Source organism: Siphateles boraxobius, unplaced genomic scaffold (genome assembly GCF_051911475.1).
Source record: "Siphateles boraxobius isolate OS27281-9 unplaced genomic scaffold, OSU_SipBor_1 7, whole genome shotgun sequence".
Lineage (NCBI taxonomy): Eukaryota > Metazoa > Chordata > Actinopteri > Cypriniformes > Leuciscidae > Siphateles > Siphateles boraxobius.
The window spans coordinates 26,129,800-26,152,950 of NW_027509197.1; the positions used below are offsets into that span (position 1 = coordinate 26,129,800).

The window sequence follows — 23,151 nt, forward strand, 5'->3', positions numbered from 1 at the left end:
CGGCAGGATAATTAGGTCGATTTTAGCCCCGATTTACCCCTTCCGACAATCTTAAGTATGCTCCGATTATGGTAAAACAATCTGATCAGATATTCCTGCCGTGTGTGGTGTGTTAAGACTGCTCTCGTCTGCTCGGAAGGATGTCGGGACCGCTCCGATCTCAAATCGGGGATATCCAACATGTTGGATTTTTTTGGCCCGATTTCTCCTCGTGTGTGGTGCCCCCCGGGGACAAACGAGCACGCAGCCTGTGGACTGTGGCGTGTAGCCAATCAGAAAGCGAGGTGACGAGGCGCAGAGGAAGCACCGGGAAACAAAATCAAAACAGCCGTCCATGCTTGCGTTGTCTTCACTTCTTTGACCATCGCCTTTTCTTTTGATAACGGTTTTTTCGGTTGAAAACAAACTACAAACTATCGCCACTGCATCCTCTTCGTCCGCCATGATTGTTTACTCTGAAGTCACGATTTTGCAAGATTTTCCGTCTGACCTGGGAATGCTCGGGAGTCAAATCGGTTCGTGTGTGATGTGTAGATTTTGCCGTGTGGCTGCGCACCACACACTGTACATCCAAAACTGTTAGACCCGTTATGTTTTATCGCCGTGTGTGGGGTCTCTCAGGTTTGGAAAATCGTCAAATCCTGCCATCCTGATAATTCATTTGATATAATTGAGTAAACAGCTATGGAGCCAGAATTGGCTATTGTCATTTTTATGTTTTATATTTTACTGGAGGACATGCTGAGGATGTATCACCCCCGGCACTGCCGGTTCATGTATTTTCAGTTTAGCCATTGCCAGAGCTGGTGTGTGGCGTCACAATTCAGAGGCTTTGTCCTGACTCCTGAATTGCCAGATTACACTTTAAACTGTTTTTAAGTGTTGGGTGTTAACTTACGTAAATAATGTAATGAAATATGAAAAGAAAACATATATATATATATATATATATATATATATATATATACATAAGGTTCAAATGTTCACTTATATATTACCTTGATGCGATTTTGTAGGCTAGTGTATTCTTTTTATTATGTACATAAATGGACCAAGGTGAATATATTTACACAGGTTTTCAACCCTGTTTGAATATAAAAATGTATAATGTTCAAATGTTACTCCCGCTCGTCATCGGTAGCTGTCACAGTTGCTAGGCGACAAGAACAATCTCCGTCATTTTTTAAAATAAAAATGCTGTCGTCACCGGCACGCAATGACTTATGAGGTAGGATAAGCCGCTAAGGATCCAATTACGTATCCTTTCTTTCACAGGGAAACGAAGGGTGCATTTGGCGTCGCTTTTGAATCAGGGTAGCCTTCGTGTCGCCGTGATGACGCAACCGGCATTCGAATACAGCCTTCGAAGGGTGAAGAATTGAATTGGGACAGCATTCATCACGCCGCGGTGACACAATCGTCCTTCAAATGCGACCTTCAAAGGGTGCAGCCTTTGAATTGGGACATCCTTCGCCGCACCGCTGTGACACAATCGGCCTTCAAATTCGGCGAATTGGCCTTCAAATACGGCCTTCGAAGGATGCAGCCTTCCCATTGGAACACAGCTGTAGTTTCATTTTTGGGGAGGTGCGCATCAGGGTACAGCGTGGGGTACATGACTTTGCATAGGGTATGCCGTACCTACGGCGCACACTCGACTCAGAAGTGTAAATTGGGACTTTGTCACCATAAAATTATAAATTATTTTAGCTGTCATTTATAACTGTATATTAATTATGACGCCACTCACAAAAAATTAACCATTCAAAAGCAATTTCGAACAACTGCTTCCCTTATTGCATGTATATTTTTATTCATTTGTTGTCGGTAAGATGAGAGGTCTAACTGTTTAAAAGAAAATGCTAATGTAGGGGATGTTTGTATCATTTTACTGTGCTTTTTCCTGTCTATTTAAATTAATAAAGATACTGAATGTAATAAAAAGATACTGGCTGTAATTGAACATCCTTACATCACCACTTCCTGTGCGTCCAGAGTCGTCTCATCACACTTCTAACTCATGCTCCCTACAAGGTTCCTGTTCTCGTCATGAACGAGTCTGAACAAGATGCTCTCATTCCACCAATGACAGTAATTGCTGATATTGGCACATCACTCACCATCCGGGCCCAGCACACCGTAAACTCCTCTCCAGTCCAAGGAGGTTCCCAGAGAAGAACTTTGGAGTTAAATTTTGGAGAATCGTCTATTCCACCCAAATGGAAGGATCGAGTGACTTCTAAGCCAAGCGGCAACATTCTAATCTGAAAAATGAAGCCTACCCGGAAGTGCGAAAAACTGCAATACATCGAAAATCCGCTAGGGACAGGTCCCAAAAGGGAGCAAATGTCCATAGACCCCCATGTTAAATTGTCCGTTTTCACAGCATAAATTCATGTTTTTACGGGTTGGTCCCATGGACTTTTATTGTATTTTTTGATAGGTTCCAAGTGCCTGACAACTGTGAGGGGGTGAATTTTTTTCTAACTCGTTAGTTTAGATAATATTTAGATATAAAATGTATGACAAATAAGGACGTGGTTAACTTTGATTGACAGCGTGATTGACAGCTGATAACAGGCTGCGCCGAGTGGAATTCCTGAAATTTGACGTCTCGGCCATGATCTGACACATCATACCACCTCTGTATCCTTTCTGAAAAGATTTTCCGAGATGGCGCCGACCAAACCCCCAATAAACGGGTGTTTTGGGTTAAACTTCAAAACCGTTCTTCAGAAAGTCTATGGGTGACGTCACAGACGCTTTGTCCATATTTTTTACAGTCTATGATCTAAGCTCAACCAATTCCCTGAAGTGTTTTCTCACCACAACCTTGATTTCGGCTGTACGGACCAGGTAAAGCACCATATCAAGCTCCACGATGAAACCCCTTTCAAGCATCGAGCCAAGCCAATCCATCCCCGCGACATTGAAGCTGTTTGAAGTCGGATGCTGCAAGGCGTTACAAATGCTCCAAGTACATTCCAGGGACTGATTTAGAAGTGTATGGGGGATTTAAACCTCAAGGAAGTCCTTGTATTCCTAGACGACATCATTATCTTCTCCGACACTTTAGAGGAAAATGAGAAGCGGTTACTCAGAGTACTCACCCGCCTGACGGAGTTCGGCTTGAAGCTGTCCCCTGAGAAATAAAAGTTTTTCCAGTCCAGTGTTTGTTACCTTGGACATGTCGTGTCTGAGAAGGGTGTTGAAATGGACCCTGAGAAAATATTCGCCCTCAAATCCTGGCCAGTCCCCCTCTTCTGCCCTCAGCTTGTGTTTGCTTTTGCAGTGAGTTAAACAACGGCTTAGTAAAAGTCGTAGACAGTTGTCAGGGTCAAACTTTCTTTACTGAAGCCCAATTTGTGAAACCGTAACACAAATGTACAATTATATTAAAAACATATCTCTTACAATGTTACATTCAGTTCACTGAGATCAAAACAACATTTAAGAGGCACATAAATCGCCTACATAACTTAGAAGATAGCTGTACTAAGAAGGAGAAACAATCAAGCATCACAATTATGTGCCACGGGTTACATTTAACATGTCACATGTAAATCGGTCTCAAACATGTCTATAACCTATCAGAATACATGAAATCATATTTTATCACTTAGATTAGTATTTTAAACTTACAGATTGTGCCTTTTCAAGAGCGAAACAAGAAGGATGGAGGTGGATGCATCTCTACACTCTGCACCATGAGCTCTAAAATCCAAAATGGCTGATATATTATTAAAGGCGACGTACTACTTAAAGTGACCACAAGGTGTCAGTATTAACAAAGTAAACTATAATATAACCAAGGCCAGAATAACCCCGAAATCTCAAAGAGCTACGGCCTTTCCTGGGGTTTGGAGGATACTATCGGAGGTTCATCAAGGATTACGCCACCATAGTAAAACCCCTCAACGCCCTTAATCGAGGCTATGCACCCATCCGTCGGTCTACCAAAACCAAAAAAGTCCTGCTGGGAAGTTCCTGGACCCGAAGCAGCCCTTTGGGGAGAGATGGACGTCCGACTGTCAAGCTGATTTCGACACAGTAATTTCCAAGCTAACATCTGCTCCTGTCCTTGGGTTCGCCAATCCGAAGTTGCCCTACATTCTGCACACAGATGCCAACATAATCGGGTTGGGAGCCGTTCTATACCAAGAACAGGATGGTCAACTCCGGGTCATCGCCTATGCGTGCCGAGGCCTATCTCAATGTGAGTCTCGATACCCGGCACACAAACTTGAGTTTCTGGCCTTAAAATGGAGTGTAATTGAGAAATTCCATGATTATCTCTATGGTTCTAATTTCACTATTGTTACGGACAGCAGTCCTCTTACATACGTCTTTACCTCAGCAAAACTGGATGCCACAAGCCACCGGTGGCTAGCTGCGTTGTCAACGTATTCCTTCAAGATGCAGTACCGTGCTGGCAAACACAACTTTGATGCCGATGCTGTGTCCAGGCATTGCCATGGAGAAGTGCCAAATAAGGCCACAAACTGTGAAGAGTGGGAACTCATGAACCGCCTAGCGGAGCAACTGTGTGACCCCGGTGAAGCTGCAGAAATATCCCCCGACATTGTGGTTGCTATTTGTCAGAGCAGTCTTGTCAGATCGTGCTGTCCTGCTGACTACACTCAATTTGATGTGAACTTAGTTGAGTCTCTTTCTGTCCATGCTAATATTATTCCTGACTGTTTCGCCGAGGAGGAGTTGCATGGCCTTCCTGTCATTTCCCCTCTGACTCACGCCGACCTAGCAATCCATGAAGTCTCCATCTACCAGCTTGGGACTGGAGAAAAATTTCCCCCCACTGCTCTAGGGGAACTTCCTGACCTCCCATTGTTGTTACGAGAGTGGAATCAGTTGGAGTTGGAAGATGGAATTTTGTAAGATAAACTTGTTCTTCAGCTTGTCCTGCCCCCAGGCTTGCGTTCTACTGTCCTGAAGAGTCTCCAACAGCCCCAAGTGACACTGATTCTGTTCCTCCTTCTCCACAAAGTCGTGCAACAAGCCCTTCAATTACAATATCATCTGAGAACCACTTATCTGAAGTTGAAGAGTCCTGGCCAATCACTGGTGAAGATCCATCGATGTCCAGCTGTGAGGTAAACAGTCCTGTGGACGAGACTGAGGTCGAAGAACCTGGAAATCCTTTACCTGAACTAATGAACGAACATGTTAAGAGAGAAATGGAGCTATCTGTGGAAGAGATGTGTAGCAATGTGCCTGAAGCTGAATTGCTTCTGTGGCCTGTGACTGAAGATCGTGGGCCGGTCCAATCTGTGTCATCTGTGGGTCCTGCTGTTCAGAGTTCTGCCACTGCCCCTGGTGATATAGTGGGATCTGATGTAGCACCCAGACGTTCAGGTCAGCAGCGCCAACCCGTTCAGCGCCTTCAATATGCAGTATTGGGTAACCCCTTAATTTCAGTTGTTCAAACTCTTTTCCATAGCTTGTCTAATGTTTATACAGAAGGCCTTAATCACACCGCTGCAGCAGACGCTGTTCCTAAACTGTAATACTTTTGTAGTTTCTATGCAACGGGGACGTGCATGATCTAAGGGGGGAGGGTGTAACCCAGGTATTTTCTCTGCCTTATTTTCCCTTCTCATGGCTCCACACTATGTTCACGTTATTGCAAGAGTTTGTGCCAGTATTGCGATATTTGACGCAGAGTTTGCGTCACTTTCCTTTAAATATGGCCGTGCGCTGTTGTTTGGTCTGGAAAAGTTTGTATCTGGATCAGGGTGATCCAATTCAATGTTGCTTTGAAAAACTAGCATAAAAGATGGATTATACCTGATCCTGGATAGCAAAATATGGGATTTCTAAATTCATATCATTCTGATCCATATTAAACTTTTGAACAACTTGGCCCAGATGATGCAGTAGAAATCTTTTGGACCAAGCAAGCAACATGCTTTGCAAATGTTTTAAACATTCAAAGCGTCTTTAAATATTGACTGTAAATATTGAACTATTCATTTCATATTTTCATATTTACAGTGTAGCCTATTATGTTTCCCTAATTATTTAGGTATGGGTTTCCTGTTCATGTGTATAATATATATGTGGATATTTATTCCTGATTAAAGAAATGGTTCTTTGATGACATTTTTGGGGACCTGGGACCTCAAATCCAGATATAACATACTTTTTTTAAATGAAGAGCTGCCAGTGCGGGAAAAAAAATATTTCTACATATTACATGTTAAGTCAATGAACTGGCTGGTGCTGTGTGTCTGTGTCAAGAAGACAGTGAAGACATAATTCACAAAGTCATATTTATTGCATTTTAATTTTACTTAAAACTGTACATTTTAATGTGGGATAGACAATGAAGAACTTCTTAAAATCTGATTGAAGATAAGATATTTTTGTTTAATGCATATTATATTTTTTGAATTGATACATCCAGGTTCTTCACTGAAATAAATGTGAAATATATTTCCTTTTTATATCTCACATTTGTCTTTATATAGCCTTCCTCACCAAATCTTCAGATGATGCTGGCAAAAAACACACAAAAAACGTTTGGTTTTGCTATCATAGAAGGCCAGAAACTTTGCGTGCCCACACATTTTGCAAATATTTAAACATGTCTGTCTTTAAACTGTCTGTAAACTATAACAAATAATATAATCTCTATTATCACTGATTGTCATGGATCACACATAAAAAAGGTGTCATTTGTCTTGCTGGTTTTCCTGTGCACACCTTTTTCAGTTTCCTTGTATTGTACAAACAGACAACCGCTCCGAATATTCTCTACTGTCAATTACTGAACGTTTGTTGGCATGGTGTGACGATAACCTATATTCCAAGTAGAAAACACTTAAACTTAACCTCTCTCTACCAGGTAGGCATACACCAAAATGAAAATTATTGGCCGAAGTCAAACTGAATATGATGAAACACTTTTTTGCATTTTTTTCTATTTATTTTTATTTTAATATAATTGTAATTGATTTTGATTTTAATTAAATAGTCCAAATGTTTCTTTTACTATTTTGTCATGCTTTTTAAAGAAAAAAATTACAAATTACAATTTAAAAATAATTATTTAACACTGATCTTTTTTTCTTTTTTTTACATTCCAGTAGACAGTATACCAACAAAGCATAATATGACTTAAAATAAATGAGTATAATACAAATATTTTTATTTGGTCATCTTTGAGCCCCCTTTCTTGAATAGCCTAGGCCTATACCTTTCTGCTGCTGAAAGAATGTAACTCTGTAGATCTACAGCTAAAAAAAGTGTATTAAAAAAGTGCATTGAAAAGAGTGCAAAAAAGTAGATGATGCCACAACAAATGAACAATCGTCCTATATAAACCTATAGGCTACTTAACCTACTTCTTCAGGAAATGTGTCAGGTTCTTCTTTATGAAAAATAGCTTTGCATGCTTTCTCACATGAAAGTCAGTTCCTCTTCTCATCGTTGACATGAGATGCAGCGCTAAACAGTCTCTTGCTGTCAGTGCTTGTGAATGGAGCAAGTACTAGGATTGGAATTGTTAAATATGAAATCTTTAATCGTTAATAAATGACAGCTGCTCATTTCAAAACAATGATGCCTCAGAGATAATGAAATCGTTGAAAACCGGTGTTATAGGCCTATTTTTTCACACTGAAAATGGTAAAAAATACATACAAATATAGGTAACGCTGTACAATAAGGTTCCATTAGTTAACGTTATTTAATGCATTAACTATAAAGAGCAATAGGCCAACGTTTGTTACAGTATTTATTCATCTTTGTTAATGTAAGTTAATGAAAATACAATTGTTCATTGTTAGTTCATGTTAGTATAAGTGCATTAACTAATGTTAAGAGATTCAAATTTTGATTTTAATAATGTATTAGTAAATGCTGAAATTAACATGCACTAAGAGTAAGTTGGACTTTTCACAGTGCACATTTTCTAATCTTGAAACAATACCACTTTTTTTAATGTTAACCATTCTTTTCTTTTATTCTTACCAGTAATATTTTTGGACAGGAGACCTCAGAGTTTGGGAAAAAGAACAAAAAAATGTTTTTCCTCAAAATGAACTGGAATGATAAACAATTTGTTTTAATTCCTGGCTCTATTTCCAGTGAAATGGCAATGTCCTCATTGTACAAATTCACTACTGGCATTTATGACCAACAACAGCACAGACATCTTTCTGATATTATTTGTTTATTTTATTCAAAAGTACATTATGATAAATACTTTAAATTCCTGAGGCAAGTTGATGTGAGAAGAAACCAAGTGCAGCTTTATTTAAATAAATTCAGAATGTGAACAAAACGATAACTAAACTGAAGATGAAGATGAAAGTCATGGGTAACAGGGAACAATACCAGACAAGAGACAATGGGAACATGAGGGCTATTTATACACCTGTGAACAATCAAGACAATAAATAATGACAACATACGACACATGACAAGGGGAGCACATGACAAAACCAGGACTACAAAATAAAAGAACCATGAACAAAACCCAAAACAAACCATGACCCATATACCTGCAACATTTCAGCCATGAATAAATAAATAAATAATTAATAAATAAATAAATAAATGTTGGTCTAGATGATGTACATTACCTGTCTAGGTACGTTTATGCTGCTAACATAATTAAATAACAGTTTGTTTAAAACATCTTTTGCATGTCATGTATTGAGTTGGCTTAAGTGATTGTTTCACACTTCAGAATTTCTATTAAGGGAACATATAGGCTGTATCCGAAATTGCATATTTCCCTACTATATGGAAGGCACAAAACAGTACGTGACAACCAAATACAGAAATGCACTGCAAAAGTTTACAACACAACCAAATACAGAAACATGCTGCAAAAGTTCACAACACAACCAAATACAGAAAAGCGCTGCAAAAGTTTACAACACAACCAAATACAGAAACGTGCTGCAAATAGCACAACAGAAATGTTTCCAGAGGACCCCAGTAAGTGACGAACCCGGCTGGGACATGCTTATTGCTTGTGAGCATCCCTATGCCCTAGTACTACTCCCTAAGAAGGGCAGAGCCCTTGAAGTGGGGACTTTGGCGTGAGCAGGGCACTTGTGTAGCCGTTTGGAATGCACTTGATGAAGGAGCAACGAAAGACAACATAATATCCTCATCATCTTTACCTGGGTTGTTCCCATGTGTAACAGTGTGACTCTGTGTTTTCCCCCTTTTTTTTAGTGTTTTGGTTTAGTCCTGTTTCTCAGTTTTCCAACCACTCATCTGTCTCCATATCAACCTTCATTAGTTCATCTGCACCACCTGTGTCTAGTTAATTATCTTCATCTGTGTCACCTGTTCCCCAATTATGTTCCTTTGTCTCCCTGTTTTAAGCCCTCTGTTTCTCCCTATTCCTTGTCCGTTCTCGTTTGCGTTGTTGTACACCATTTGTATTTCGTTTGATGTATGATGTGTGTAGCGACTCCTGAGTTTTCTTTAAATCAATTCCTTTTCTCCTGTTCCTCGTGATTCCTCTACAACGTCCCGTAACAGAAGAACGGACCCAACACTACACGGTGGATCCCATCGACCTACTCCTCAACCTAACCCAGAATCACTGCCTATTGAGGACTATATTGAAGAATTCCTCCACCTCGCCCACCAGGTGTCCTGGATAGAGGGAGCCCTCAAACACTCCCTTTGGATTGGTCTGGACGATCCACTCTTTGGGCAAGTCCCACCAACTGCCACCACGTGCTCCTTGAGGCAATACATAAACTACATCCTGTGGGTGAGTGGATCGTCCTACACCGTTGAGGAAGTAGTTCCCGATCTCCCTTCTGTCTGGGTCTCCCCTCTTCATCCAAAGTCTCGTCCTAAAACCTCCGTCCAGATCGTCATCCCAGACCCGAAGGGAAGTGATTTAATAGATTTCTTTTCAGAGCCTTCACCGCTGATCCCGTCCAGCCCTGCGCCTTCCTCGCTGGTCCCGTCCAGCCCAGCGCCCTCACCGCTTGTCCCGCCCAGCGCCCTCACCGCTGGTCCCGTCCAGCCCAGCGCCCTCTCGCTCTCGGAGACGGTGGAGGTCCTTCCTGAGCCTCTTGTCAGCCCAGAGGTCGTCTCCATACTCCTTGCCCTGCCGGCGCCACTCAAGCTCCTTGCCCTGCCTACGCCGCCCAAGCTCCAGGCCCTGCCGGCGTCGCCCAAGCTCCTGACCCTGCCTGCATCGCCCAAGCTCCTGACTCTGCTTGCGTCGCCCAAGCTCCTTGCTCTGCGGGCGCCACCCATTCCACCTATCAAGGCCAATTCTGCCCAGTCTGGGACTGTTCATGCCCTGACTGCCCAGCCTGAGACTGCCCAGCCAACGTCTGTTCCTGAGCCTGTAACTCTCCCCAAGAAATTTTTTTGGGGGGGGCTACTCCTCTCCGCCATGGCCGCCCGAAGGGTCTTCTCCGCCGTGGCCGCCCGGAGGGTCTTCTCCGCCATGGCCGCCCGCAGGGTCCTCTCCGCCATGGTCGCCTGTACAGCCAGCTCCACCCTGGCAACCTACTCCGCCCTGGCAACCTACTCCTTCCTGGTCCCCTGAACTGCCTGCTCCGCCCTGGCCTCCTTCACGTCCTGCTCCACCCTGGCCGCCTGCACGTCCTGCTCCGCCCTGTCCTCCTGCACAGCCTGCTCCGCCCTGGAGGCTTCCTGCTCCAGACCACGCCCTCCTCAGCCTCCAGGGCGATGTGTACCGTTTGTATTTCGTTTGATGTATGACATGTGTAGCGACTCCTGAGTTCCCTTTCGTTGTCACTCCGAGTTACGTCGGATGACGACGAATGGGGTTTCGCTTAGAAAGCCTATCAACTTCGAGTATTACAAAACGAGCCAATGGCAAAGAAATGCCATGGGTCTGCGGAATTTGCATGGCGTAACTCCGCCCCACCTCGTGGGTATAAAAGGAGGAAGCCGGCAGCAAGCAGATATGTTTTCGCTTCGGAGCCAAGTGTATTCTTCTCTCCACAAGCCATCTCTGAATTGTCAGCTTTACAAACGAGTACCTCGAGTGTTGGTGTGACGGCGATCTACGGCGAGAGCGTGCTTCCTGCTGATCTGTTGCAGTGGTCTGCCAGTCGGTGCGTTTCTCCCCGGGTGCTTCAACACTTGAGTTTTCTCTCACTAAAAGAGCTTACACGTGGCACGTCTTTTTAAAGATGTCTCGCCCGTGTACTTCTGGTTGCGGCAGATTGGTATCGGACTCTGATGGGCACGAGCGTTGCATAGTATGTTTGGGCATTGATCATGCTAGAGCAGCGCTCGTGGATGACTCATGTTCTCTCTGTGGGAACATGACCATCGCGTCATTACGGTCGAGACTCCGTGAACTCGCAAGAGTGAGAGTCCCCTCATCCACCCCCCGTCCTGCGGCTGGTGGCCAGGGTGATCTGAGGGTTACGGTCTGGAACAAGGCGCCGACTATGTGTCCGCGACCCCAGCCCCCCTCTTTAATGACGGTGCCCGCTAGTGAACTGCTGATTCCCGCGGGTCTACCCTCTGGTGGCCCGCGGGCTTCAGTTGAAGCTACAGAGGAAGATGCCATGTCTGTTGCAGCATCACTAGGCGGGTTTGACTCTTCTGGAAGTGAGGGCTCGTCACAGCTGCCACCTTCCGGTGTGCATACGGCTGTGCTCGAGTCTGATCCGGAGATGACGGCCATGCTTTCCCGGGCAGCCGCGAGCATCGGACTTGACTGGAGGCCTCCACCCTGTCCTGAGCGCTCGCGGCTGGACGATTGGTTTTTGGGTAAGGCCGCCGACCCTCGTCCTCGGCAAACCCCAATACCTTTCTTCCCGGATGTGCATGATGAGATCTCGAAGTCCTGGAAGACCCCCCTGTCTTCTCGGGACCGCTCGCTGGTCTCATCCGCCTTTCCTCCCCTCGATGAGGCAGCTGCCCGTGGGTACACTGGGCTTCCCCCGGTTGAACGCTCTGTTGCCATGCAACTATGTCCGCAGAGTGCTTCTTCTCGGGGCGAGCCTAAGCACCCATCCAAAGCCTGTAGATTTTCGTCGACCCTGGTGGCGAAGTCTTACAGAGCGGCGGGACAGGCGGCTGCTTCACTGCATGCTATGGCCACTCTGCAGGTCTACCAGGCCCAGATGCTCAGAGACATGCACGAGGGTAGGACAAACCCAGGGCTCTTTGATGAGCTGCGCGCCGCGACCGACCTTGCTCTCCGGGCGACGAAGGTTACCGCGCGCTCCCTGGGTTTGGTGATGTCCACAGCTGTGGTCCAGGAGCGACATCTGTGGCTGAACCTGGCTGACATGCGGGACGCTGAGCGGACCCGTCTGCTTAACGCCCCCTTGTCCCAGGCCGGCCTCTTCGGCGGTGCAGTTGAAGACTTTGCCCAACAGTTTTCAACTGCCCAGAAACAGACCGAGGCCATCAAACACATTCTGCCCCGCCGGCCCGCTGCTGCCTCCACCTTGCCGGCCGGGCAGACGCCTCGACCTGTTTCCCGCCGAGGGCGCCCTCCTGCGGCTCCCGCCCCTCCCGCCCGGACCACGCAGCAGCCTCCACCCAGGGCCGGTCGCGGAGGAAGCCGTAAGAAGGCGCCACAGCCCTCTCCTGCCCCGCCCCCCGCTAAACGCCGGGCCAAGCGGCGCTCCTGAGACGGGCTGCTCAGGGATGATGATTGTTTCTCAGGAGGTGGTAGCAGGACCACTCCTTCCCCCGGTGGAGGGCCGGGGGAGAATCTTTTGTTCTCCACTCCCCGCTGCTCACCCACGGGTGGGCAGCACCCTAATGTGGTTAAAGACAGAAACAATCCCCTCTTCCCTGAGCTCACAGAGTTCTCGGGCGACACAGAGCGCCGCCCACAAGCCGTGCTCTCCTCGCCCCCCTCTGTCCCAGAGGCGGTTGACACGGCGTGCCGTCCACGGACCGCTTCGCCCCTGTCCCCCTCTGTCGCCAGACCCCTGGCAGAGCAGGCCCCCGCGGGACGACCAGCCTGGTCCTCCCCTGGCCCCCTCTGCCAGGGTGCGGTTGCTAACTGTGCCCCCTCTCCGGGCCGCTATGCCGTCCACATCTGGGCCAGTTACTCCGCCTCGCTGCCCCTCCGGGGGGACGCCTGTGGCCCGCATGATCCCGTTGGTTCAGTTCCTGGGAGCCTGGCTAGAGCTTCCCCGTCTGTCCCACTGGATCGCGCGTACCGTCAGGCTCGGCTATGCGATTCAGTTCGCACGGTCTCCTCCCCGCTTCAGGGGAGTCCGCTCCACTTTGGTCGGTGGCAATGCCCCTATCATGAGAGCAGAGATTGCCACCCTGCTGGCGAAGGGTGCAATCGAGACTGTCCCTCCAGCCGAGATGAGGTCCGGCTTCTACAGCCCCTACTTCATTGTCCCCAAGAAAACCGGTGGGTTACGGCCAATCCTGGACTTGCGCGTGCTGAACCGCTCCCTTCATCGGATGCCGTTCAAGATGCTCACCGCCAAACGCGTTTTCGAATGCATACGGCCCCAGGATTGGTTTGCAGCGATCGACCTGAAGGACGCCTACTTTCATGTCTCCATTCTTCCTCGACACAGACCGTTCCTCCGGTTTGCTTTCGAGGGGCAGGCATACCAGTACGCGGTTCTCCCTTTCGGGCTAGCCCTGTCTCCTCGCATCTTCACGAAGGTCGTCGAGGCGGCCCTTGTTCCCCTTCGAGAGCAAGGGGTTCGCATCCTGAGTTATATCGACGACTGGCTGATCCTAGCTCACTCTCGAGATCAGGTTTGCGAACACAGGGACCTAGTGCTCCGGCACCTAGCCCGTCTGGGTCTTCGGGTCAACTGGGAGAAGAGCAAACTTTGCCCCGTGCAGAGGATCTCTTTTCTCGGTATGGACATCGACTCGGTCGCCATGTCCGCGCAGCTTACGAGCGAGCGCGCGCAGTCACTGCTGACTTGCCTAAGACAATTCGAGGGCAAGAGTGCGGTTCCACTGAAACTTTTTCAGAGGCTCCTGGGGCATATGGCATCTGCAGCCGCGGTCACGCCGCTCGGATTGCTTCATATGAGACCGCTTCAGCTTTGGCTTCGCGACCGAGTCCCGAGGTGGGCATGGCAACACGGCACGTTCCGAGTACCAGTTACTCCGACCTGCCGTCAGTTCTTCACCCCGTGGTCGAACCTCGATTTTCTCAGGGCCGGTGTCCCCCTGGCTCGAGCTTCCCGGCATGTTGTTGTCTCAACAGATGCCTCCACCACGGGCTGGGGCGCCATGTGCAATGGACATGCTGCTGCGGGCTCCTGGACAGGACCCCAGCGGCTGTGGCATGTCAATTGCCTCGAGTTGTTGGCAGTACGCCTTGCCCTGCACCGCTTCCGGGCGTTGCTCAGGGGTCAACACGTACTAGTCCGCTCAGACAATACCGCCACTGTAGCGTACATCAACCATCAAGGTGGTCTACGCTCCCGCCGTATGTCACAACTCGCTCGCCACCTCCTCCTATGGAGTCAGAAGCATCTGAGGTCGCTTCGAGCCATCTTCATTCCCGGAGCGCTGAACTGTGCAGCCGACGAGCTATCACGGCTTCAGCCCCTCCCTGGAGAATGGCGACTCCATCCCCAGTCGGTTCAGCTGATTTGGGACCAGTTCGGGGACGCGCAGATAGATCTGTTTGCCTCTCACGACTCGACCCACTGCGCCCAGTTCTATTCCCTGACCGAGGGCACGCTCGGCACGGATGCTCTGGCGCACAGCTGGCCGCAGGGCCGCAAGTATGCGTTTCCCCCAGTGAGCCTTCTTGCGCACACTTTGCGCAAGGTCAGGGAGGACGAGGAGCAGGTCATTCTGGTTGCCCCTTACTGGCCCAACCGGACCTGGTTCCCCGAACTAGTACTCCTCGCGACAGCACCTCCCTGGCCGATCCCTCTGAGGAAGAACCTTCTTTCTCAGGGACGGGGCACCCTATGGCACCCTCGTCCCGATCTTTGGAACCTCCACGTGTGGCTCCTGGATGGGACGAGGCAGGTTTGAGTACCCTACCACCAGCGGTGGTGGCTACCATCACTTCCGCTAGAGCGTCGTCCACGAGACACGTCTATGCGTTGAAGTGGAACCTCTTCGTCAACTGGTGCTCTTCTCACCGAGAAGACCCCCGGAGATGCTCGATCAGTGTTTTGCTTTCCTTCCTTCAACAGGGGCTGGAGCGAAGGCTGTCTCCCTCCACCCTGAAGGTCTATGTTGCCGCCATTGCCGCACATCATGACCTCATCGAAGGTAAGTCGGTAGGGAAGCACGACCTGATCATCAGGTTCCTGAGAGGAGCGAGGAGACTAAATCCTCCTCGTCCTCCTCTCGTTCCCTCTTGGGACCTCTCAGTGGTTCTAACTGCCCTGAAGAGTGCTCCCTTTGAGCCCCTGCAATCAGTTGAGCTTAAGTTCCTGTCGATGAAGACAGCGCTTCTGGTTGCACTGGCCTCCATCAAGAGGGTTGGGGACCTGCACGCATTCTCCGTTGACGAAGCGTGCCTGGAATTTGGGCCGGCTTACTCTCACGTGATCCTGAGACCCCGGCCTGGATATGTGCCCAAGGTTCCTACCACTCCCTTCCGGGACCAGGTGGTGAACCTGCAAGCGCTGCCCTCGGAGGAGGCAGACCCAGCCTTGGCACTGCTCTGTCCAGTACGCGCTCTCCGCGCCTATGTAGACAGAATGCAGTGTTTCAGGACCTCAGACCAGCTCTTTGTCTGTTATGGTGGGAAGCTGAAGGGAAAGGCTCTCTCCAAGCAAAGGTTGTCTCACTGGATAGTGGACACCATTGCCTTGGCTTACCAGCAGCAAGGTCGACCGTGCCCCCTTGGTGTGACTGCCCACTCCACCCGGAGTGTGGCGTCCTCTTGGGCTCTAGCGCATGGCGCCTCGCTAACAGACATCTGCAGAGCTGCAGGCTGGGCGACACCTAACACATTCGCCAGATTCTATAATCTCCGAGTGGAGCCTGTGTCCTCTCGTGTACTCGCTTCAACCAGCTAGTACCGGACCCGCTCAGGTGTCTTCGCTTGCTCGCCATTCCACTCCACGGACTGGATACGTGCGATATTTTTCTCAGGTGAGCTTCTCCGAAAGCCCTGAGCTCCTCCAGCACTCCTGACGTCGGCGCCAGTGTCTATTGCCTGTGCGTCGGCTAGGTGCCTCCCGTGTGCATGGTCCCTCCTCTGAGCGACCCCCACATGTGTATTTCCACTGTAAGCCTCTCTGAGCGTGTGTCTTTCCCTTGGCAAGCCACCTTGCCACCCCTGGGGTTGAAATATTCCACCTGCGGCTGGACACCCCAGTGTTTCCCATATGCTTCCTTCGGGTCATATGTGTATTCTCTAAGTCCCCCCCCTCCGGGCTGGCATTAATTGCATACTTCCCCTAGCTTGGGATATGCTTCCCAGTGTACCTTGGTATTCCTGTGTTATATGGAGTCCTTTGTCCAGGCTGACAGGGATCTCGATTTACGCAGGGCACTGGAAGACAGCTGAGAAGGTGGCGTGATTAGACTGGTAACCCCATTCGTCGTCATCCGACGTAACTCGGAGTGACAACGAAAGGGAACGTCTACGGTTACGTATGTAACCCTCGTTCCCTGAGTAGGGAACGGAGACGTTACGTCTGCCTGCCACTTTCCGCTGTACCGCGGGGATCGCCTGAGCTCAGTCTTGGCTCCTCAGCGAAGAAACATATCTGCTTGCTGCCGGCTTCCTCCTTTTATACCCACGAGGTGGGGCGGAGTTACGCCATGCAAATTCCGCAGACCCATGGCATTTCTTTGCCATTGGCTCGTTTTGTAATACTCGAAGTTGATAGGCTTTCTAAGCGAAACCCCATTCGTCGTCATCCGACGTAACGTCTCCGTTCCCTACTCAGGGAACGAGGGTTACATACGTAACCGTAGACGTTTTCTTTAAATAAATTCCTATTCTCCTGTTCCTCGTCGTCTTCCTCGTGATTCCTCTACAACGTCCCGTAACACCGTGACAACGCAGCATTGCTGTTTACATAACTGTTGCAAATAAATATACATTTTATGTATATTTATGTATTTATCTGTGTGAGTATCTCAACTTTAAATCTTGCCATCTCATCTTTGGACCATCTTTGGAACATTTCTTATGAAACTTATTTGAACTTAACATGACAAAATTTGTACAATGTAACTGATGTATATCGTTCCCTTGTGTGTTTTTTTCACTATCTTTTTTATTTATTTAGTTTTCAGCTCATTATTCTTTTCTCATTTGTATTCTGATGACATTGAACATATTGTTAGTACGTTGAATATTGTAAACAAAGTTTGTATGTCATAAACATGTCATCTCTGTATGTTTTGCATAAATAAATAAATCTTTTACTGTCTATGGTAAGCACGTCCCAGCCGGGTTTGTCACTTATTGGGGTCCTTTGGAAACATTTCCATTGGGGTCTGTCTCTATTTGCAGTGCGTTTCTGTATTTGGTCTTGTTGTGAGTATTTGGAGCACACATGTGTTGTAAAACTGAATCTTAATTTCAATTTGCATGTGTTTTCTTCAGTTGCAGCGCATTGAGCTCTCTCGGCCACTGTACACTACTCAGAAAAGAGTAGGCAAAAAGTATTGCATGACCTACAATTTCTGGCAAGATTCTGAAGTGTGCATACCGGAGAGGATTTGTGAATGGTGAAGCAACACAACAAGATAATGACAACATGGCAGATGTAGTATGTCATCCATTCTACACACATTCATACTATATAGAACATACTTTTTTTAGCTGTCACAGAGTAATTACTCATTTAAAAAGAAAAGAAATTCAGAAGGAGAATTTTTAATTTAATATGGTAAGCCACAGGAAGCCAGTGAAGATCATCCAAAATTGGGGTGATATGTGCAGAACGCTTGGTGAGTATTCTAGCAGCAGAGTTTTGAATGTATTGCAATTTGGAAATGGAGCTAGCAGATAGGCCAATGAAGAGTGCATTGCAGTAATCAAGACGTGATGTGACAAATGCATGGATTACAGTTTCAGTGTCTGAGATACTGATGAAGGGACAGAGCTGAGCGATGCGACGTAGATGAGAGAATGCTGATTTAGTAATAGAATGAATTTATGTGAGATTGGAAAGATAAAGAGGAGTCAAAGATTACACCACGATTTTTAACAATACTAGATGGTTTGAAATGAGAGCCACCGAGCTCACAGGTTAAGTTGGAAGGGATTTTGTTAGTGAGCGATGGAGGTCCGGTAAAAATAATCTCAGGTTTGTTCATGTTACGTTTTAGAAAATTTGAATGAAGCAATCTCTTTATTTCATGCAAATAAGCAGAGATTTTGTCGGTTGTGATAGGTAGAGTCGATGTACAGGTAGTATATAATTGAATGTCGTCAGCGACAGTGTAGAAATGATAATTAAAACCATGACGGCGGAGGATCTGACCAAGAGGTATTATATAAATTATGAATAATAATGGTCCTAGAACGGATCCCTGGGGGACACCTTGCTTCAGGGGGAAAGTAGATGAGTGAAAATCTTTAACTGAAATGTAGAACTGTCTGTCAGAGAGATAGGAAGAAAACCAAGAAAGAGCAGCACCAGAAATACCCACATCCGAAAGGCGAGAAATGAGTAGTTGATGGGAGACAGTATCGAAGGCAGAGCTGAGGTCGAGCAGCAGGAGCATAGACAGAGAACCAGAGTAACCAGACAGAAGCAGATTATTCAGTACCTTAACTAGTGCAGTTTCAGTACTATGTAGAGGGTGAAAACCAGATTGAAGAGGATCAAAAAGATTATTTTCGACTAGAAAAGACTGAAGCTGGGAGGCAACAGTACTTTACAGTAATTTAGCTATGAAGGGTAGATTTGAAATAGGACGATAGTTAGATAAAACTGAGGGATCAAGGTTAGGTTTCTTGAGAACAGGGGTAACAGCAGCAGTTTTGAGTGGCAGAGGGAATGAAGCAGAGGTAATAGATGCATTAATAAAGTGAGAGATAGGTGCAGAGATAACTGAATGGAAAAGTTTCAGAAGAGGAGTAGGAGCAGGGTCAAGACGACAAGATGAAGGGCTAGATTTCAAGATTAACTCCGAGACAGAAGGAGTAGTCAGAGAAAAAAAGAGGCAGGGACTGACCAGATTGATTCAGCAGATATCTAATATTCGTAGCATCATTAGAGAGGTACTGGTTTACGGCATCTCTCTTTTCTTGCAAGTGAGTCATGAATGAACTGCAGAGTTCATCAGAAGCTAGAGCAACATGAGATGGAGGTTTGGGAAGTTTATTTATTGTGTTAAATAGTGCTTTTGGCCTGTTGCTTGATTTGTTAATTGTGGTAGATACAAAACTAGAATGAGCCAAGTTCAGGGCCGATTTGTAATTTTTGACATGTTCAATAAAAGCCAAATAGTGAACAGTCAGACCAGTGCGCAGCCCCTTCTCCAGGTGGGTTTGCGCACCAAGGCCCAGGCCGATCGCCACAGGTCGAAGCCTCCCGTCTACGTCGCTGGTCAAAAAGTGTGGCTTTCATCTACTGATATTCCGCTCCGCTCAGTTTGTAGAAAACTTGCTCCTAAATTTATTGGCCCGTTTACCATCACCAAGATCCTTAGTCCGGTGACGGTCCGCCTCAAATTTCATCCGGCGTACCGGAGAATTCATCCCGTTTTCCATGTTTCAAAGATCAAGCCCTTTTTCCGTTCTTCTACTAATCCGCCAGTCCCGGTTCCCCCACCGCCGCGAATCGTAGATGGTGAACCAGTTTATTCGGTTAACCGTATTCTGGACGCAAGGCGGAGGGGACGTGGATTCCAGTACTTGGTGGACTGGGAGGGTTACGGTCCGGAGGAGTGGAGTTGGGTTCCTGCCCGAGACATATTGGATCATTCCCTTATCGATGCTTACAATCGCCAGGTAGGTCCCTCTGTGAGCGTCAGGTGACGCTCCTAGGGGGTGGGGTAATGTCACGGTTCGCAGGTTCACTCTCTCATTCTGTGTGTTACTGCTCTGATCTGATTGCCCATGAGTGTCAGCTGTGCTGACAAGCATTCAGATCAGTCGCAGGTGTACCTCGTTTGTGAGTCCTATATGTAGTGCTGTGTTTGTCATGTTCAGTGTCAGATTGTTGTTTTCCCTGGTCCTGTTCGGGTCTCATGTTTTTGTCTGCAGTCTCATGTTTCCTGTTCTCACGGATTCCTGCATCTCTCTGCCAGCCTGTTCGGACTTTGCTTCAGTGGATTATCTGGTTCGTGTCGTTCACTCTGCTTCAGTGGATTATCTGGCTCGTGTCGATCTTATTGGTTTCCTGAACCACGCTTCACCCATTGCTGTCACCTGTGCTGCCAAGGATCTGTTTCGGACCAAGAACTTTACCAGCCTTCCTGTTTTCACTGTTCACTCTGTCTATTAATAAATAACTTTTACTTGCATTTGGATCCTGTGATTCATACCCTGACAACAAAAGTGTACATACCAAACAATCACATCCTGTTTAATTCTCGTGACTTTAAGCCAACATATAGTCACATTAAGTAAAGTATAAAAGCAGGGCTCTTTTTGGAACTTCACAAAAAAAACTTCCTCTGAGGTTCTGAACTTTAGAAACTAAAGGCAACTATCTGAAAATCAAGGTGAGTTTTTGGAACAGAAACCTACTGAAGAACTTTTTTAAAGTATCTTTGTGATTTGTCTTTAAAATGCGTTGAGAATCCACAGTGTGCAGCATATGAGTAAAGACATTTAACTGTCATTTTTAGGTTCATTTCAGGTTCAGGATGGCAATGCTGAGAAGTCTAATTTTTCTTTCCATTATCTTCTCCATGGGGAATGCAGAAGGTAATCTTTACAACCTTAAACATTTAATTGTAAAATTTAATTGGAAATGCCCAAAATCTCCAATATTCCATTTACTAATATTTGCATGATTAATGAGGGATTTACAGTGTCAAAGTACACTTAATTTAGGCACATAATCACACAAACATAAAATAAGCTACATAAAATAATAAAAAAATAAAAACATTCTTTGCTATAAGTATTACAAAAGCCCTATAACATTTATGTACTGAATGCAGTTAATTTAGTTGAAAAATGCCACTATGGATGGACAAATTTTGGACTCCGGTGCTACAAGTTCTTCTCTCAGTCGGTTACCTGGATCACAGCAGAGGTAATGTATTAGTTACAACAAGGTGATTTGGACAACACTTTTTATTAGGTGTCTTTAACTACATCTAAATAAATTAATAAATAGTTTGGTACAATGTACTAAATGTGTTGAAGTAAAACACTTTTGCTGCTATTGAGGTGGGATATGGGTAAGGTTAGGGACAGGTTTGATGGTATGGTTAGGTTTAAGGGTGGGTTAAAGCCTGTTTTATGCTTCTGCGTCGAATCGACGGCGTACCCCCTCTGCGTCGCCGCAAACCCCTCCGACGTAGCTCGACGTGCACCTCCAAAAAATTGTAACTACGCGTCGAGGCGATGCAGACCACAAGGGCTGTGATTGGTCAGATGCACCGCGATGCAACTCAACCTGACGCAGAACCATAAAACGGCCACGACGCCGTAGGAGTGACGGCGTAGCTACACCGTGGAGTTGACGTAGAAGCATAATGAGGCCTTAAGGTGTAAGGGACGGATCAACAGTGTAATCATAGATCTAATTACATAAATTAATTACAGCTGTATTAATTGGATGCAGTTTTTTTTAAAATATAAGTACAATGCAAAAACATGTATGTACACAATAAGTGCACTGAATCAAATGATTAATTGAAATGTTAGTACATATTAGATAAAGACACTTCATATAAAGTGGGAATGGTGATTTTGTTTAAAGTAAAACTTTCTTTTCTGCAAATAAATAATACAGAAAACTGATATTGAGCAAATAATCAATCAGAGCAGACTTTGTTTGCAAATGACTAAAATCTAGTTTAAAAAGTCACTTATGCTTTCTGCTAAAAAAAATATGTTGACAAAAAAAATCTTTCTCTTCAGAAAAACTGTCAAACTCTTGGTGAGAATCTCGCATCTGTGCATAGTAAAATGGAAAATGATTTCCTGCTGAGTCTGGTGCCTTCTCTTTCCACAATATTTTGGGTTGGTGCTCATGATGGTGAACAAGTAAGTTAAATTGTGTGTCCTAAAGAGACCCATTTGTTTGTCTAAACTAAAATTTCTGCTTGAAACAGTAAAGGCAATGTTTCTAATGAAGATGGTTTGACTTCAAAGCCGAACTTAATTAGCTTACTTAAGTCTGACTACAGTAGTGCACTTTTTGTATTCATTCTCTTCACTCATTAGGACGGACAGTGGTTGTGGAGTGATGGAACTGTGCTTGACTATACCAGCTGGTGCTCGACCGAACCCAACAATGCCGGTGTTCCCGAGAACTGTTTGGTGATCAACTGGACCTGTGAGAATGCACTGTTTTTTCAATTTTAATATAATTTACAGTAATATAACTTCATATCATACGGTAACATGAAATGACTCATTTGGATTTTTACAAAGTGCCTTAAGTTGAACATTCTATTTTATTTTTATTCTAACACCACTATAATGCTCAGAATAACTTATTTCATTATTCCACCCTACAGCTAACCGTTGCTGGAACGATATGCCCTGTTCATACTCAAGTAGCTATGTTTGTGTTGCGGACGTGTGAGATCATATGCAGTCATCCTGCTCCACGTGTACTTTGATTGTACTACATTTAATTTTTGTGATATCATATCTCTTCTAAACTTTAATCTATTCTCAATATTTTCTCTGTAACACTCCTCAAGTTAATAAAAGCATTGATAAAGCAATTCATGTGCATTGGGGACAATCAAATTAATGTATATAAAAATATAAGTATATTGCATAGCAAGGTTTTAGGGTATGGTTAGTGGAATGGCATTAAATGATGTCATCATCAGGGAAGGGGTTTAAGCAAGCTGCACATAGCTTACTATTTCGGTGTGAGAAACTTCTGCAAGACAATCTAACTGAATCACAAACAATTTCAGAACATTTTCTAAACCTCTTTGACCGATTAGATCAACAGTGATTCTGGCTATTTGCATTGCTATTCTGGCATTCCTAGTTCTGATTCTAAACAGCTGATAGAAAACACAGGACATGATCAGAAAAAAATATTCTCGGGTCAGAATAAAGTAATATCTGACATCAGAGAA

General features: G+C 45.8%; 1 protein-coding gene across 5 annotated transcripts in view; it reads left to right on the top strand.

Moving 5' to 3' along the window:
- LOC143723295 (ladderlectin-like) overlaps positions 1-22,703 on the top strand; it is a 259,996-nt gene extending 237,293 nt beyond the window's left edge. For 3 of the 5 annotated variants that reach the window (XM_077215477.1, XM_077215475.1, XM_077215476.1), the window contains exons 2-6: positions 20,720-20,800; positions 21,040-21,134; positions 21,968-22,093; positions 22,274-22,385; positions 22,570-22,703. In XM_077215477.1, coding sequence (XP_077071592.1) covers positions 20,740-20,800; positions 21,040-21,134; positions 21,968-22,093; positions 22,274-22,385; positions 22,570-22,637 — 462 coding nt within the window. In that variant the 5' untranslated portion in view covers positions 20,720-20,739 and the 3' untranslated portion in view covers positions 22,638-22,703. Of the gene's footprint in view, positions 1-20,516; positions 20,596-20,719; positions 20,801-21,039; positions 21,135-21,967; positions 22,094-22,273; positions 22,386-22,569 lie in introns of those variants that run through there. The other 2 variants (XM_077215474.1, XM_077215479.1) reach the window with 2 other exon arrangements.
- The last annotated feature ends 448 nt before the right edge of the window (positions 22,704-23,151 follow it).